The sequence below is a fragment of the Borostomias antarcticus genome, assembly GCF_949987555.1.
Source record: "Borostomias antarcticus genome assembly, chromosome: 16".
Lineage (NCBI taxonomy): Eukaryota > Metazoa > Chordata > Actinopteri > Stomiiformes > Stomiidae > Borostomias > Borostomias antarcticus.
In genome coordinates, this window is record NC_140249.1 from 17,767,607 (window position 1) to 17,787,530 (window position 19,924).

Consider the following 19,924-nt stretch of genomic DNA (forward strand, 5'->3'; position numbering starts at 1 on the left):
TGATTTCAACCCTTAAAACCCCTGCTATACCACTGGGAAATCTGATATGACTACCCACTATAGGAATGATGCACATGTGAGCACTTGCAAGAAGAGATGCTGTGCAGAGAGATTCTGTATGGGTTACTCTGACGACAGTAACACTGTCAAGGCTGATCCAGATAAACATTGTACTAGTGGATGCATTGCAGGTACAGTATTGTCATTGTTCACCTGTAAAGCTCTGGAATAAGCAAGAAAAAACAAATATCAGCTGACTTCATTGGGACAATTTATTAGAGAGCACTACAGTATCTGACACTGCACAGGCAATATGGGGTACTTACAAAAGCAGTTGATGAAATGAAAGTTAATTTTCAGACTCCTTTTGTCTCTCTATTGGAAGATTACACTTCCCCCTTGTTCTCTGTAAAGCGCATTGTGTTGCCTCTGGGTATGAAATGCACTATACAAATAAAGCTTTGATTGATTGATTGATTGATTGATTGACATGTACCTAAAGGCATCGTTAGCATTTAGAGTGGCATAAGGCAATACGTGGTTGAGAAAGAGACAAAAGGCTGCAGTAATATATTGGGAGAGCTAGCCAGCCACACACTGTAAATCTGTTCTGGCTTTAGAAATCTCAGAATCTATGATTCAGACTCAAACATCTTTTTCCTGCCTCCCATGTCAGACTTGTCCTCGATGTTCTTGCGCCAGTCACCAATGTCACGCAGCTGCTTGTCCTGCGACGACAGAGAGGTATAGAGAGAGATAAAGGGCAGAATAGCAAAGTGTGTTGGGTTAAAGGCTGTAGATTATGGTGATCTGTCTAATGAATCCACCTATTGATGAATCGCGAGTGATTGTTTTATGCATGGTTTCAATCACTCATTATTACTGCTTTAATGCTGTGGAGTGAGAACTCAAGGTTTTGTCTGAACTGGGACCTTCTGTCAGACATGTGCACAGTGGGACGGTGTGAACCAGACAGGTGCTGACCTCCTCTTTGACCTCCTTCTTGACTTGTTTCAGGTTGGACCTCAAGTCCATGTTCACGGTGTGCTTGGAGCCCAGCAGGGCCTTGAGCATAGCGTCAGCGGACATACGCACTTTCTTCAGAGCCGGTTTCTTGAACTTGCCTTTAAGGTCAACAATTTTGATGTTCAGGTCCTTAACCTGTTTGAGTTTGGAGCAGAAACAGTCATGATTCATGTGACCATAACAGTTGAAAGAAATGTATTGATGAACGAAATGTATTGATGAAAGCAACAGACAACATATTGCTTACACTACCTCATCCACTACCATGTTGGTTTTGAATTCTATATTGTATCTCTCTTCATCAATGACTTCGATTTTCTCCAATAACGTCCTGCACAGTTCCTTTTAACGGTAGAATAAAGTCAAACATTAGTCAGTCGTTAGTTACTGTAGACATTACCTGGTAGATTCAAGGTGGGCTATTTGTCTTAATACAAATAATGCTTTAACAATAACATAAAAATGCTTTGTACCATCAGCTCCTCTTTAGAGGGGGGTAAATCCAGGACAGGACACTTCTCCTCCAGATAACTCTTCCTCTCCTCGGCTTTCTCTAATGCTTCAGCATCAAGTAAATCCTTTGCAACACCCAGCATACAACTCTGCAGATCAAATTATTTAATAATGAGATATTATTGAATGATTGTATTCAGATAACTTATCAAGTGAAGTCGTCGCTGAAATAGAAGCATGTCAAATAGCTAGTGAGAGATATGTCTTACCTTAATGTTGTGCTTACGGCTCATGGACATTCGTTTGCTGTAACCAACGAACAAAGTGGCATTACTACTCAAGGTTTAGTACTCACTCAAGGTTTAGTACAGTAGAACGCTTAGGAAGTGGAAGTAACACAAGCTGTGTACTTACTCTGACATCTTGGCTTCCCTATGATGAAAAACAATGGACAGAAAGAAATTGATTTTTTAGTGACTTGTTAATAGACATTTGGGTGTGCCTCTCATCACAGTGGCAACATTTGTTCTACTGCAGTGTTTTATATCAACCTGTTTTTCATGCCATAACCTCTGCAGTATGCCATGAGATCAATACAGATATATCATCTGTAGCATATTAATACATCCCAACACCTAACTATAGTCACAGCAATTATTCAAAAAAAGGATTTGCCAAAACTTGCCTGTTAGGTCATAGTGTCAAGGTGTGAAACATCTTAAAACATCTATCCAACACACTCTCAATCACTTACACCCCTCCTCTCCAACTCTCACCACGACATGATATTTCCTTAGAGACAGTCAGCATATCATCTGGGATGAGTAGAGATCTAATTCTGTGCCCAGATCTTGTCCTAAGCGGCTGTGTTATGGTAGGCTTGCCTCCGAGAGGTCACCGTAACCCTAACCCAACAGCTGGTGGTGCCTGGTTGGCCTTCTAGAACATCCCTCAGATGACCAAGTCCTTAGCGCACATCTCAAAAATAACCTCTGCTCTATCACTTCACTGCTGCTTGCACGCGCCCCTGATTAACCAGATAGATTGCAGGTCAAAAGGAACCTACTCGTTATCAAACGTCTATCCAAGGATACTTCCCATGTAAGCAACGTAAACTCAATGAGGTGTGAATCTAATGACAGCACTTTAGGATCATCACATCCTGGTATACATACTGTATAAAAGAGCTGGAACTTCACAGAGCTCTGCAGTCATATGAAATGTAGTTGAAATGGTATCACCAACGCTTAAACTAAGTTCAGCCTAACAGTCAAAATAATTTTCAGCACCTACTCAGTACATGGCACCTGCTGCGGTTCAACTTTCACTGGTGGAGTTTCCTCCCCACTCAGACTAGAGTCATCTTACTAAACTAATAATACATTGTCCAGTACAATAAACAGAGGACATTCTAAATGTTCAGTACTGAATGAAGTTAAGCGGACGCTAAGCAGAACGTAGTAACAGCCAAGTCTAGATATGGAAGATTGATCTTATTTATGTTCAAAGGTTGGCGTTGACAGGAAGGAAAACATTTGAGGATCGCTTTCAAATTTATGACTAGTAGTGGTTTACATTTTCAGCATGCCACAACATCATCAGTCTGTGAATCTAACATTTGCAACCCTTGGGGAATCAGATGGTGAGGCTATTTTCCCTATGACAGATATAGTTCTGTGACTGTGGCTTTTCTTCATATGACATTATACAATAGCAATCTAGCAGTTACTGTATAAGAATGTCACCAAATAAAGATGAATGTAAAACAATGCTAATAAAATCTTCATGTTTATATATGCTATTTAACAATACACGCCATTCAAGAAAATATCATGTTGAGCTTTGATTTCCTTGTTCAAAATTAATGTTTTATGATCCTTGGAATTCAACCAAAATTGACCAAACTTAGCATAATGGCCAACAGATGACAACTAAAATCCAGTGTAGTAAGTAAATCTTACAAATTAAGCAAACCTAGATTATTGCTCTTGCATTTAACATCTCACAAACATCTGACTCATACTCAAACAAACGAAAGCCAATCTCAAACCATAATCCTCCAAAAACAGCTACAATCAATCAACTACATAATTCGGTAATCCACAACAATACATTCAAATTTGTCAAAAGATACCAAATGGATTTGTATGAATGAGTCTTGTCCTCTACTGACTGTCTAGCGAGGAGAAGCAGCGCAGAGACAGAGAGAATGGCTGGGCCTCACCTTAGAACAGAGGAGAGTTGAGAAGCTTGTTAAAGGATGGGTGAAAACCGACCGCAGGCAGCTCAAGTGTTAAGAAGGTATATATTGCATTCTGTAGCATCCCTCTAAATCCCTGACTTTCTCTTTATGGAAGTGGATTATCAGACAAACCAATGGGCTGACAAGGTCATGAAATAGGGTCCAGACACCCCCACCCCCCTTTCAGTAGCTTCTTCATTATAAATAACCACGTCCTTCAGGGCTGTTGTTCTTATTGTGCCGCACTCAAAGAAATCAAGGGGGGGGGTTGATATTACTTTGACGCCTGTAAGTAAGTGCGTTCGGCGTGCATGCCGTTCAAGCATTCGTTCGTGGTGCATGCATGTTAATTCGTTCGTTCATCCGTCAGACATGTACCAGAGCCCACCACTGGGGGGCGCTCTCCACAGTGAATTTTTCCTGTTGCCAAGAACATTTGGCTTTACACTGGAACACTGGAATGCCCCTTAAAGTTTGAGTTCCTACTCAAAAACAGCAACAACAGAGGGAGAACATAGGAACGTACTCCTGAAAGGAAAGTGTTGTGAACACTAAAATAAAAATATTTGAATTTTTGTACCTCCGCCCCAGCGACAGCGTATTTTCATGAAACTCATTTGAAGGGTATAGCATGGCCAACCAAAACCCATTACATTTTGGAGCAGATCCGAATTAGGGGGCGGGTGAGATTGACCCGCGGCCAAACGAAGAAGAAGAAGAAGAAGAAGAAGAAGAAGAAGAAGAAGAAGAAGAAGAAGAAGAAGAAGAAAAGGGGCGGGTCCATGAGCCGCACAAACTCGGCCGCCCTTCACCACCATTCATTGTGTGGACCAGGATTCCACATAAACTATCCAACCAATTTTCATGAAACTCGACGGAGGGGCGTAGCATGGGCAAATGTAGAAATCATTACATTTTAGAGTGGATCCAAATCACGAGGCTGGTACAGAAGCCACCCAAACATTGTCGGCCATTCACCTCTGTTCATTTTTAGACCAGGTTTACGCTAAAACTACCAGACTGATTTTCATGAAACTTGGTGGAGGGGTGTAGCATGGGTCAACTAACAACCAATTAAATTCTGGAGTGGATCCTAATCACGGGGTGGGTCCACGAGCCACCCAAACATGGCCGGGCCAGCCATTCACCTCCATTAACTTTTTGGACTAGGATTACGCAAGAACTACCAGACCGCTTTTCACAAAACTCGGTGGAGGGATGTACAATGGGACAATTTAGAACCCATCCAATTTTGCCACACACAAAGCTGGGGGGGGGGGTAGCATTGTCATTTTCAGTTTTGTCCTACAGAAATTTAAAATCTCTTGAGTTAAAAAAAAAAAAAAAAACTATTTTAATCACTCATATTTTAACTCACTGTTTTCTTTTGAATAAATGCTTATATTTTAGACCAAACAAAAAATATGATGTGCTTATATGCCAGCTCTATAAATAAATCTAACTAGAAAAGTCCACACCACTTATACATTCAACAACTATACTTGCTGATAACATGCATCAGGGGTGGGGGACAGCAGGTTTACTATGTTTTATTATGGCATCATCCATATATAAAGAGCAGCCCCCCAACGGGGGACTTCAAAGGTGTATCATTACCAGTTATAAGGAATGTAATAGTTCACACACATATTTTGAGATCTGTCATGCAACTGCTATGCATACCAGTTATCGTAAACAGATTCCAAGCTACTGTATTTCATTGGTCATACCGTGGAGGCATCATATGTCTGTATTTGACGTCTGAGTCTTCCTTGGTACCAAGCAAACTGGATGTGCCATTTTCTTACCAAGAACCCTTTACTCTGAAACAGATGCAATGCAAATAATTAACAATGTATGTTGTGTAATATTTGCTTTATATTTGGAAACATCTCGTGTGCCATACGCATGTGATCATCAAAACTGGTGTCAGAATTATGTTTGGAAGAATCAGGTTACATGACAGAACTATGGGCACATAAGATGAAACACCAACAGACAGGTATGAAAACATGGGAAAAGCTGCAAATGTAATCTGGTCAATTTTGTATTAAAAATGTAAAAACCAACCAAAATACACCATGCAAACATAACATACCTACCCCATATTCCACAACATTGTTCCTTTATCTGTTGACACACACTTGATAACAGCACCAAAGGTGGGTTCCCAATCAATAGAGGACCTGCAGGCATATCTTTCACATGATCAAGATACAATTACAAAATGTTCTGATTGCTCCTAAAATAGACTTATGTACTGTAACTGGTACCATGGGGTGGGGGGCTTGTCATTTTAACAGGGATATGCAGGTACAGTACAATGATCTTTCACACTAATGTTTTTTTTTGTCATATTTTTACGATACTAGTTTCACAATCGGCACTTATAAAATGTGTAATAATCATATGAAAATGTGTAATGTTGTAAACATATCCAAATATAACATCCATGCTACTGTACCTGGATTCAACCTAGTTAACCAAGAAATGTCACTTGAGGAACGCATTTGACCAATGTGATCTCTGTAATAGAGACTTTAGAAGGCCTATTCAATTAAATTCAATGAATCTTTATTGTCCACGGAAGGCAATTCAGGTGCAGCTTAAAAAGATAAACACTACAAACCCACACAAACCACATAAAAAACAATTTAGCATGTTAACAAAGTCCATGAGTAAAATAAAGTGGAAGTGGTAGTCTGCCCCAGTCTATCCCTAAAGGTGGCCTACTGGCTAATGGCAGCAATTGCATTGGGCACTCAAGCTCCTAAGCCTAGGGAGGGACCCCGTACCTCCACCCAGAGGGCAGAAGGGGCAACTCCTGCTAGAGGCGGTGGGATGGGTCGGTCAGAATGGAGGTGACCTTTCTGACCTTTCTGAAGATTAAGAGAAGAGCAGAGCTAAAGTCTTAATTTTAGACTCAATCAAGTGCAGTTAACTTCAATACATGAGTTCAAACAAAACAAAGACTTCATTAAAAATAATAAGGGACTAGACTTGTGGTAAGCTTCAAACTATTTATTAATGCAAGTTTCTGTTGCTTATGAGTTCACATAAAAGCTTTGTAGTTTACAGAAATACATATCCTACACTTGTTGACAAACAGTGGTACAGTGGTCATCAATTGAGTCAGAGGGGAGTGTCAGGAAGTACTGTGTATGGGGAAATAAGGTACAGTAGGCTCCAGTCTGCCCCAAAATCATCTTCCTGCCATCCATGCCGGACTTGTCTTCAATGTTCTTACACCAGTCATCCATATCACTTAATTCGTTATCCTGTAATAGCATCAACACAGTCAGTTCTTTATCCTGTAATAGCATCAACACAGTCAGTCCTTTATCCTGTAACAGCATCAACACAGTCAGTTATTTATCCTGTAACAGCATCAACACAGTCAGTTCTTTATCCTGTTATAGCATCAACACAGTCCGTTTTTTATCCTGTAATAGCATCAACACAGTCAGTTCTTTATCCTGTTATAGCATCAGTACAAGGTACAGTACAAGTGGATGTTATTCATCTTTTTTGGTAATCCTTAAACTTAACATGAAACCTCCACTCACCCCCTACCCCATGCCTTGTTCTATTCATAATAACCTATACTGCTAAACCCATTACTTACAGAGCAGTTCTGGGTATGGCCTTTAGTAAAGTAAAGTGTTACCCACAAGGAACAACAGCAATGAATTATTGGAAAGGATATCCACCAAGTCATTGTAATGTGTTCCCCCTGTAATAAAGATGCTTGTGAACTCAATGCAGTCATTAGAGAGGGACCTGATGATGCACTGTTTGGCTAATACTCACCTCCTCCATGACCTCCTTCTCACTTTTCGGACGTCTCAAACATCTTCTTCCTGTCAGCCTTATCCTCGATGTTCTTACGCCAGTCGCCCACTGATTCTTTGTCCTGTAAAGATAGAATAGTATGAAGGTCAGTAGAGTCCAGTCTCGATACAATTATCCAATTTGAGTTTTAAAGGGTTGTTTCAGCTATACTAACAACGGTAGTGTTTATAGGATGAAAGTAAACCAAAAAGGTCAGCCATGTTTTTAGGATTAAAATTGAAAAAGACTGCCCTTGTAATGCTGCTTGCTAAGGGCAGCTAAAATCAATGAAAGACATTCAATAAGTCTCAATAAGGAGCGCGATAACCACACTCATTGGTAATACTGACCTCCTCTTTGACCTCCTTCTTGACTTGTTTCAGGTTGGCCCTGAGTTCCATGTTCACTGTGTGCTTGGAGCCCAGCAGGGCCTTGAGCATAGCGTCAGCAGACATGCGCACTTTCCTCAGAGTTGGCTTCTTAAACTTGCCCTTCAGGTCCTGGACTTTGATGTGCAAGTCTTCAATCTAGACAACAGAGGGAGAGAAGACCTCATGAAGATTCACACACTGAACAGAGGAAGATGATGCAACAAATGAAAAGAAGGACTGAATTCAGTGAGGTGTGATATTTCCTCAGCTAAAAGATTCACTGTTTTTCTTTAGAAAAGGGAATCCAGTCTGGTTTTTCTGTTGTTGTTGTTGTTTTTGGTGTTGTGCTCACTTAAACAAACAGCAAGGGGACTGTACATACAGTCTAGGACATACAGTAGATGGAAACATAAAGTAAGTCAATGAGCTTACAGTATGTTACAGTATGTGAGAAAAGTGAGCATACCTCCTTGGCACATTTGTTGACTTTGACCTCCAGGTCGTATCTTTCCTCATCTATCCTGTCAATCTTATGGCCAAGCTCTCTGCAATGCTCCTGCAGTATGATTTCAAAACATATGAGATTATCCTCTGAAGATAAAACATAACAAAGTATGACTATCAATCCACTTAAAGAGGGCAACTTAAAGGGCAATGCTCGTTTTTGACAACCTGGACCTTATTTACGACATATTATAAGAAGTTTGACTCACCGAGATCACTTTGGTGTAGTTCGGAGGCCTGTAGAAGAAATTTAAAATCCAGCGCGAGCAAGTATATCCATGTAATGACGGTGATCGGGGCAACGAGAATGCAGTTTCTCAAAATCTATTTTCGGCCGCTAAATGGTTGTTTTCATCAATCAGATTGGATGAATCGACAGTTGAGATTCCTCAACGCGAGGCATTGTTTCGGTTTTCAAATACGGGGTCTTTAGCCTCTGTAATATGATCTTTACACGCATTTCCCCACTTGCTCACATTCTCTGCGCTACGATCGTTGTTGGTGCCGAGAATATTGTCGTCGTCATTCGTCAGCAACAATCCGATCGTAGCGCAGAGAATGTGAGCCGGAGAATAGCCAGTCTGCGCGCTGGCCTGTGCGCATGCGTGCTGGAGCAAGTGGGGAAAGGCGTGTAAAGATCATATTACAGAGGCTAAAGACCCCGTATTTGAAAACCGAAACAATGCCTCGCGTTGAGGAATCTCAACTGTCGATTCATCCAATCTGATTGATGAAAACAACCGTTTAGCGGCCGAAAATAGATTTTGAGAAACTGCATTCTCGGTGCCCCGATCACCGTCATTACATGGATATACTGGCTCGCGCTGGATTTTAAATTTCTTCTACAGGCCTCCGAACTACACCAAAGTGATCTCGGTGAGTCAAACTTCTTATAATATGTCGTAAATAAGGTCCAGGTTGTCAAAAACGAGCATTGCCCTTTAAGTTGTTGGGTTAATCAGTGCAAAATACTGTATGGGAGCGTTGATGGTTGTCTGTATGGTGTGCTGTACCTGTATCTCTTGCATAGTTCTAGGCAGGACCAGTGGAGGACAGTTCTCTGCCATGTACCTCACCCTCTCCTCCTCTTGCTCGTTTGCCTCGTCTTCAAGTAAACCTTTGGCGATGGCAAGCATCAAGCTCTGGAGGAGAGAGCCACCAACGTGACATGACCATTAACCTGTTCAGCATAGCTTTCCATGCTTGTTTTATTTGTGTACCATAAGGTAGTATATATACAGTATCAATATGCAGCTATTTGGTAACACTTTACAATAAGGGTACATTAATAAGCATTAGTTAATGTATTATTAAGCATTAAGTAACAGTTAACTAATGTCTCTATTAACCATTTACTAATGTTATTTATGTTAACTAAGGTTAACTCACCTAACCCTAACCCTAATCCTAACCTTAACTAAGGTATTAATTAACATTAGTAACCTAACCTAACCCTAAATAAGCATAAGTTAACAGTTAACTAAAGTTTTTTGTGACCCTTATTGTAAAGTGTGACCAGCTATTTACCTTCAGGTGATGCTTGCGACTCGATGACATCTTTTTTCTGATGAGTTATGAAGGATAAATTGAATTCACATCAACATTTTTTTGGGGGGAGAAAACCACTCAAAACATCTGATTTATTACATAAAAACCGGTTGAGAACAAGTGCATGGTAACATGGTCAATCTGTGGATAATTTAGATTATGACTAAGATGAGCCCGTTGGACTCACTACGGTAACTCATATTTAATTAAGTCATACTCACTCTGACATATTGGCGTTTGGTTTCAGACCCTGTGGAGAAAATAAAATAAATAAACTACTTGATTTACTTAAAAAAACATCTCAATCCTCCTTGTTAATGACAACATTTAATACATACTGTAATACAAATGTATTTTTGTTAAAGCTATCAAACAAGATCAAATTCATTTTCATTCATTGAAGAATTCATTTCGAAAGGTCACCAAACACAGATGGAGCAGTGCGTCTTTCAAGGAAGCATTAGAGAAGGTCACACAGAGGTCAAGCTACAGTATACTGTAGGCAGCATTAGCATGGAATGTTCCTATCCAGTGGATTTGAGCATAATTGTTCCACTGAGGAGAAACACTATACCCAAGTGTTTTGGCCATGGAAATGCAGAGGCTAATTTAAGACAAAGATATGTGGGCCAGCTGTTCATCTTGGGTGGGAGTCATGGAGGGCTTTTTTTCTGGAAGATGATCAAACACCTGATACCTTCACTGTTAGTGCTCACTGTGTCCTGTGGAAAACCTCCAATATAACCAAGACATTACACTGCCTCTGAAATAAAGGACATCTCTGGAGCCTCCAGGGCTTCAACAGACTCTTAACAGTTCCCTTTCATGCTACAGTTAAGGTTTAACTCCTGTTGACACACTAAGTCTGAATAAAGGCTCTTAAATCTGCCAACAGTAACATTATGTGCTGGTAAAACTGATTGAGGAAATATTAATCATTTAGCTTCCCAAAGAGATGAGACCTGTTTTCTTTGACAGAGAGCCTAGAGCAAGTGATTACTGAGTGACAATACAATGTCTAGTAGTTGCCAAACTTGTTTTGTACATAAATAAAGAAAAAAAGAAGCCGCAAAGTCGTTTTAGTTCTCATTATGCTGCTTCTGCATAACAAAAGGGCTGCGTAGCCTACTGTATCTGTGCTGATAAAAATATAAAATACATAAGTGAAACGTGTATAGTCAAAGTATGTTGACATAGCTTACACTCTTCTTAAGAATATAACACATTGTGAAATACAATCATCCCTGACAATTCCTGATTATTTTATTTAATTAAAGGCATGTAGAATCCCCATCTTTATACAGCTTGCCAAAAGTCATATCACATTACACTGGCAGGACAAAGCCAAGATGCCATCACTTCTGTGATAACGTGATCTGATCCACAATAATCTCCTTTCTTATTCAACCACATTCCTCCACATACAGGTTGGGTACTGAGCCTAGCGCATGCCCCCCCAACATCACCCTTGAAACCCCCCAGGTCACCCACAGGGTCTCATACTCCAGCTGAGCCCCCAGCTGGGAGATGTGATTAACTTACAAATAGTTTGTAATGACACCAAGATAAACACTGAGCTATCGCTTTCCAGATACAGTTTATCACATGGCAGTGTCCAGTTTCAACACAACCCTTCATCAGACTAAGTAGCAATAGTAGGAGGATATATTGTAGCCATTATAGTTATTATACATGCACACAACTGGTTTACCCTATTTCCCTCCATAATTATGTGATTTATCATTTTAGTAAGATTTCCTTCAGCAAAATAAAAATTTCTGAGATGTTTCCAAGATGGCTGACAAGTCTTATTTTCTCAACCTCTGAAGGTCCTCAACATCCTTAGGCTATCTGACACTGAAGCTCATTTACAAGATATATTGCATTGCACTTTCATCAAACACAAATGGAAATCAATCTGCTTCGGCAATACAGTCATCCAGCTCAAACTACCCACGCCAAGGAAATATTCCAAAATGCACAAATTCACCACTTCTAAACCCTCCAATAACATGGAAACAGAGCAGCACAAAAGGTAAAGGAAGTGGACGAGTAAATCAATAAACCAAAGATCAGCCAAGTCCACGATGAGCCAGCAATAGAGAAGGGTGAAGAGCAGTTCTCTCACCTATGAGCAGCAGAGCAGGAGAAAGGAGTGGGAGATTTGGGCAGGAGCACTGGAGAGACTGGGGACTCCCTCCTGGCATTATAAGTATATATTGCATTCTCCAATGACCAGGGGAATCCCATCGTTCTCTTTAAGGAAGTAGATTCATCCACAGACCAATAGGATAGCAAGCGCCCGAAATACTATACCCCCCCATTATAAATAACCTTTCCATCCAGATTGTGATTCTTATTCTATTATTTTTTTTGGACCAGCTCCTTATCCGCAGAAGGTGGTGATCTGACTCTTCCTTCATAGTTTCCCCTCTGCCTTGTGGGAAAGTGAGTCTGTAATCGTTGTGGAGGCATACAGACTGAGAGAACAGTAGATGGAATTGGGTTTTACAGAGATAAATGATCCCTCTGATTAGATAGATAGATAGATAGATAGATAGATAGATAGATAGATAGATAGATAGATAGATAGATAGATAGATAGATAGATAGATAGATAGATAGATAGATAGATAGATAGATACAGCAGACTGGTGATGAAAGCTGAGGGAGAGCAGGTGTGGCATGGGAGCCGATCACGTTTGGTTAGCACAGTGAAGGACAGGCTACAGGAGTATGTTTATGTACTTCTTTGGGAACTAGAGGGAGACTAATGAACAATCTGTTTACAGAAATGGTGCTCTTGTAGCTGAGAAGTCAGAAGTTGACGATGTTGGGAGGAGCTTCAACATACAGTAGAACTACACATATCCTGACACATCAATCAGAGGTGGTACATCATACTGAATAACAAGTCATAAAGCAAAAAGCAACACATTTGTTAGTAATTCCATCAATGTTATACAGTAAGTCTTGCTGCTCAGGACAGTTCCCCCCCCTTAAATCTCAATGACATGGAGATACAACTGAGTATTAGTATGGGTAAAGGTGATATAACGGTATTGAATGGCCCATATGTCAGCATACAGTACTTAACTAATGCATTTGACTGGAGGGAAAGGAACAGCAGCCTCTTCGGCAAGATCCCGAACCGTGGGAGAGAGGGATCGAGGGAGGGAGGGTGGAACAAACTGCATGTGTTGATGATTGGTACCACCACGTTTTCTTTTTGACACAAGCGTATGGTAAGTCAATCAATGAAAAATACTTTTAATTCCCTTAGCAACCTTATTCATCCTAGAAAATTATTTCTATTCATGAATGTCAACAATGCATACTTTTAAAACTCAATCATGACTGATTTGGTGATTTGGTGTGCAAATCATCATTGAACACCCTGTAGTAATGGTGCATGTGTATGATGCTAATCTAACTTGACCTTCCTTCCACAGCATCCCCTTTAACCCCCCTCCCCCCACACACACACACACACTTTGGCTACCGCATGCTCTATTTTTATCTTTCTCCCTTTTGTCTATGATCTCTGTCTTCTGGCCAACTTTGTTCTATATTGGTCTGTCTTTGTTTTATTTTTTTTATTTTTTTTATGCTGCCATTTTGGTCAGGTGTTCAAGCTTCGTTACCTGGTTAAATAAAGGGTAAATAAAAAAATCCTAGTCTTTCAGGCTGACCCTGATGTTCTGGTATCGTCTGAGTCTGGGTTAAAGACGTCTGATAGTGACTCTTTTTTAAGCTCTGCAGCACTATAATTTATATAGATGTGATAGATTAGGCAGGGGTGGTGGAGTTGCTATTTATGTAAAATCTTGCCTGTTGTGAATGCCATTACCGTCCCAGTCTTTTGAACTGCTTGGACTGAAGGTTGAATTGGGGCCTAGCAACTCCAATTCTGAGATGATTGTGTTGGGGGATTTTAATCTGGACTGACGGAGTGTTGCTTCTGGCTACCTGAAGGAAGTGCGTGGTAATCTCAGCCTTTCTTAGTTGGTTACTGAGCCCACTAGGCCGAAACCAAAAAAACATGTTAAGACCACCCTTATTGGTTATCTTTAACAATGGATGTGACAGGATTTCTGACTGTGGTGTTTGATTTGGGTATAAGTGACCACTGTCCTACGGCTTCCACTAGATCTACAAAGCTGGTGAAAAGGCCATGCATTGTCTTGAGGGGAATCTTAGATGTTTTAATGCCCAATCCTTTTTAAATGACATCACTGATTGTAGTAATCTATGCTTGCTTGGTTGAATCTAATGACATGCAAATTGCCCTGACTCTTTTGTAAAAACATTCAATTACTTTGTAGATAAACACGCCCCTTTTAATTCGACCAGGATAAAAGATAGTTGCACCATGGTTCTCTAGTGAGCTGTCTAACTTGTTTAATGATAGGAATTGTGCCTGGTCCTGTGGCTCCTTATTGAAACCCAGCTAAATTCTGGGGAGCAGTGAACCTAACTAAAAAACTGATCCAAATGAAATTTGCCTTGCTTTTTAATAAGCACTTCTCTGAGACAGGGCACTTATTTGATAGGTTGTTGTCCCTTGGACGCTGACTCTGGTTGCATTCCCACTTAGGAACATGTCTCTTATTTCTCTTTTCAGCCCTTTACACCCAGTGAAACTCTAGGAATCCTGCAATCCATTGACCCTAAGTGTTCTACTGGTGAGGACAATAGGCTCTGTGCACCAGCTCCACTACTTCCTGAAAGTCACTTGGCATCTTTATTTCCTGTCCTATATGATTGGATTAAGTGATTAATCAGGTGTGCGCTGGGTCTGCCACACACCTGATTAATCACTTAATCCAATCATATAGACTTTCAGGAAGTAGTGAAGCTGGTGCACAGAGCCTATCTAGATTCATTTATTTATAAAACGGGCAGCCCCAGTCATTAGTGTAGTGAGCTGTTGTCATACATTTTAAATCTCTCCATTGCATCTGGTCTAATTCTGCAGGTCTGGAAATCTGCTTGTGTGGTCCCTTTGCACAAAGGGGGTGATGGGGGGAAAGCTGGACTACTATTAGCACTTCTCAGGAACTGTGAGTGCGCTGATGATTTTAAATAGTCGCCAAGTTGGCGGCGCTTGGCGCTCATATTTAAAAGTGCCACTCACCAAAGCAGAAACGCCTATTCTAACAAACGATGGGTTTTGAAAGCTCTGCGCTACCGTTAAGTGATCCTTTTAGCCGGTTTTTGTGGCATCGTCATTATTTTGGGAGGTTGTCTTCAACTGCCATACAACTCCGCATAGCGGACAGCGCCCCATCTGGTTGGAAATCCTCAAAACTACCCCGAAAAATAATGACGATGATTTTAACTAACATGATTTTAATAATTCATTACTTATTCAATATTACTTAATTAATAACAAACAATTCACATATTTTACTTTTAATGATTAAATGGGTAAATGATTAAATACAAGATGCTGGCTGTATACTGTTGATTGGTAAAGAGACAATCATCATCAGTTGAATCCCATGAAGCCCCAGATGACTGGTAACGCTGCCACTTGCTTAGAGTCACCCTTGGCCCATGTCCATCCACTGGGGGCGGCTGTAGCTCAGTTGGTAGAGTGGGTCATTCAATGATCGAAGGGTCGGCGGTTCGAATCCCAGCTCTGACTGTCCACATGTCGAAGTGTCCTTGAGCAAGACACTTAACCACAAATTGCTCCCAATGAGCAGGTTAGCACCTTGCATGGCAGCTGCTGCCATTGGTGTGTGAATGTGTGTGTGAATGGCTGAATGAGAGGCCATTGTAAAGCGCTTTGAGTGCCGCTAAGGTGCAAATGCACTATATAAGTGCATTCCATTTACATTTTACCATTCGGGGTCTTAGGCGGCGGCAGCTGGAACCTCAGGCGATCTGCTCCTGAATTGTCTTGTCCTCCATATCCTGAAAGTTCCCTCCTTGACTAGAATTGTCTCCTGGGCCCAGCATAGTCCTCCCTTGGGTTAAACTGTTTCCAAGGTCCAGAGTGATGCATTCTTCTTTGGAGCAGTCCAAATCCCTCGGTGATCCTTCATCAGGCGGAGACCGCAACTCCAACCGCCAACTCTCTTCTAGGATTTCCCCCCTTAGGAAACCAGTGTGATACCAGGCGCCGCTGAGACCAGTGTTTTACAGAGTGCAGTTTAGGCCTGTCCCTGTCATCACGGTCTTGAGTCAGGTCACTTCTCCTTTCGGTTGGGCTGTTTATCCTAGGCCTCACAACTCCCTGGTCTGTTTCGCTGACATCATTTGTCTCCTGAACCTTTCTCCTTTTCTCGGGTGGTGTCACTTTCTTCTCAGGCTTGGAGCTGGTCGGAGACTCGTTGTAAGGAGCAAATGGCACACAGCAGAGAGAAATGTCGCCATGGGGGACATTGTCTGGTTAGGTGACCAAAACGCACTGAGAGGTCACTTCAAGCTTGGCAGAGTTGTCAGCACTAATCCAGACAACAAAGGCATTGTTAGAGATGTTCACGTTAGGGTTTTCCCAAGCTACTGCGTTCCCCTGACAAAGGCCCCAAAAGCAAAAACCAACCATCCCAACTCTAACGTGAAAAAGGAGAAGCTCCAAGCCACCATTTTGCACAGGGATGTTAGACGGTTGGTTGTCTTGCTCCCTGTTGAAGAACAAATGGAGTCCAGTCAGTACAGAGCCACCAAACCATGACCACACAGTTTGCCCTTAAAGCCGGCGATCTTCCCGATGTTTCCATGTGAAGATCGAGTGGGAGGTGTCTTGTCAAACAACATCACAATTCAGGGAAAGTTCCCATTTCTCCCCCCTAGCCCCTCTAGGGCTGTTCTAACAAAACAGTCATTGCGGCTGGTCAACTATTACCAGCTGAGGGCAATATGCAATCAAGGCCATAGCTGCTCAACAGAGGTGTTCACCCTTTTAACTAGGAAACTCCAGTGAGAAGGCAATTGGAGCATGAACAAACACTGGTGGGGAAGATTGCCCACTACAAAGAACTGTTGTGCTTTTAACTGCCTGCTAAATGACCAGAGTGGCTGCCGGTGAGAAATGATTCTTGATTGTTGTTATTGTTTGATGATAATTGATGTTTGATTTGTTTGATGTCATTCTAATGTGGACTACTGTTTGGTAGAGTATAGCTTGTTTATGGAGTTGGTTAAATGTGTGGATTGCTGTGCTGGTTGGTAGATAGAGTTGTAGGCCTACTGCCAATTATTGTTTGTTTCCAATCCAGTTGGTTGTGGGTATGTTTACATGTCACAGGGGTCTAGATAAGTTCCTTATCCTTCCTGTGTTTATGTTTAGGTTCGTCTGCTGATACCACAGTAGGATCCAGGTTCTCCTTTCCAGTACCGCTAGGGGTGGTTGTCTTTGATAACTGGTCCTGTTTATTAGTGCTTTCAGACACAGTCTCTTGCTCCTGGGCTGCCTTCGAGGCCTCAGTGGCCTGTTCCCGGTCTACCTCTCCATCCTCACTTCCACGCTCATCCCCAGATAGCAAGCGGATCTGGGCCATATATGGGCCGGAACTAAGACACAAGTGCCAGATCTGGCCTGCATATGGCCCTGATCGGGTTGCTGTCTGGGTGTTCCCTCTGCGATTCCTGGGTTGAGTCAGAATGGGCATCAGATACCTCCAGTACCCCAGGGGTCGGAGAGTCAGCGCGAACAGAAAGTTTAGCAGGAGAGTTTGCACCAGCTTGTATTGTATAGCTGCCTATACGACAGGAATTTGCATAACTTTACTTAAAGCACAATATGAATATATGAGAATTATAATACACATGTGGAAAAAATATCAGTAACACTTTCTATGATTTATAGAAATCTTATATATGCTTATTGCACTGTATAATTATAGTTATAAGCACTCAAATATTCATAGTGCTTTATAAAAATAATAATCTAACCTATCAGACCAGTGTATGATGGTGGTTGGCCTGTTTCATAATGAATAGTTTACTAACCTACCTGATTTTTTAAAAATTCACTTTACTTTTAGATCATATAATGGCCACTTATAGTGACTTATAGCCAACTTGTAATTATATCTGCCTATACCACAGGCATTTGCATTAATTGTCCCCCACCCGGCGACAGCCAAAGGGGGGGGGGACTTAAAGTTGGCCGTTGTCACGTCGTCCGTCCGTCAGTGAGTGAGTGGCGACGCAAATGAATCTGATTCGGGCTGAGATTCTCTCGGCACCAATCAGATTCGATCCAGACTATTTTGCAAGAGCACCGTAGCACATTATTTCAGTAAAAGTATAGTCTGTTCTACTCAGGGACACTCAGGGACTACTTTTCAAATCCACAGATGTTAACAGCTTCCTGGCTTGTTTAATCCTGGTTTTTCATATTAGGATTCTCATAGGTTTGTGTACCATATTCCTTCAAAAATAAATTCCACATTTTTACTCCATCATTGCCTCAAAGGAACATGCATCATGGGTGGGGGGACAACATGTTTACTGTGCCTTTCTTTACTTGTAGCACACAATGACCACTATAAAAATTATGATAACCATTATAAAATGATAATGTATTATAACTGAGAATTATAATACACTATGATCCTTGCAGAAAAAAATCTGTGTGACCAGCAATTAAGACGTATACTGAGACTTGACTTTGTATAAGTCATTATAAAAAAGTTGTGTTATGATTATTTTATAAAGCATTATGAATATGTGCTCATAACTATAGTTCAGATTATAATGCATTATGAGTAATGCGTTACAGACATGGGTGTCATAGAAAGTCAAAAACCAAATGTCAGTCAACTCAGTTGCATTGGAAAGCTGGTCCACCTGTTTTCAGGTATTTTACCTACAGAACTAAAGACAGTACCTAATCATTGAACACCAGATTTACACTACACACAAATAAGGAGAATCATCTTGACAGGTCTTTAGTAAAGAATGCACTCCGCTATTCACAGCAAGCTCTCACAGCGGAGCAGCTATTGATAGAGTGAAACTGGGCGCGCTCCAGTGGCTAACTGATGACATGGCTTATGCTTATACAGCTCTGCAGCATGAATCACCAATACCAGCATGTTCACCAATACTATAGACTACTGTGACATTGAAGAAATCTGTATGTGACAGGAAATTATTGAAATGCCTGCTCATCTTGTAAATCCACATAATTCACATGCAAGTTCTTGCATTCAATGAAACATGCACTGTTGCCTACAGCCTGTACAGTGGTGGATGAAAATATGTTGTCACCCTTTGCACTTTTCAAATAAGATTTTTGGCTACAGTGCCATCGTGGCTCTTAGACTTCCTGATAACATGGTGGACAGTGGTGGAAACAGGATCTCCAAGGTCTCTGGAGATGGACTTGGACTGTAGCCTTGAGATCGCTCATGCTTGGCTACAATCGTGTCTGACGACCTCAGACAGTTCTCTGGTTTTCTTTTTCTCCAGTGTTGCAGTATTCACAGTACAGGAGACAAACAGGAGAATGATCTCTTTTCTCTATTCAGACTGGTTGAATTTATTTTATTTTATTGCAGGCACCTTTAACTGACCTGACAGTGAGTTCAGTTCCAAAGCAAAGGTGAATCATCTGCTTGTAATAACATTATTTCTCACAACTGAACTTACTGTATAAAAGGTGCCAATAATATTGTCCAGGCCATTATAGGATTTCTATGTGGAATTAACTAATATTTTAGTCATTTTTCCAGCTTTTTTTTGTTAAACTGCAAACCAATTTTTTTACTTTCGACAATTTTCTGGAAGAAATTAAAAATAAATGCAAGGGTGCCAATATTTTTGTCCACGAATGTGTATATGGCGTTTCTTTAAAGAGAAAGAATGTATGCCTCGCAAATGAATGACCTCGACCCTCAGCGCAAGACCTGGTCAACTCATGAGGCAACTGAAGGCTCAAACAGAGCTGTGACTCATTGTCTGAGACACAAAGGAAATACAGTAGAATCAA

The 19,924-nt window shown here is 41.1% G+C and overlaps 1 protein-coding gene across 1 annotated transcript; it reads right to left on the reverse strand.

The window, feature by feature from the left end:
• Window positions 1–632: 632 nt before the first annotated feature.
• Window positions 633–9,987, reverse strand: LOC311319729 (troponin I, fast skeletal muscle-like; the record flags this gene model as incomplete). The annotated part of the gene is made up of 10 exons (XM_084451332.1): window positions 9,955–9,987; window positions 9,441–9,569; window positions 8,390–8,479; window positions 7,884–8,079; window positions 7,555–7,621; window positions 1,749–1,785; window positions 1,500–1,628; window positions 1,279–1,368; window positions 985–1,161; window positions 633–728 (listed from the first exon to the last, which is right to left on the reverse strand). The coding sequence occupies exons 1-10, from the start codon at window positions 9,982–9,984 to the stop codon at window positions 633–635; spliced, it is 1,041 nt and encodes a 346-aa protein (XP_084307458.1). The 5' UTR covers window positions 9,985–9,987.
• Between the last annotated feature and the right edge of the window lie 9,937 nt (window positions 9,988–19,924).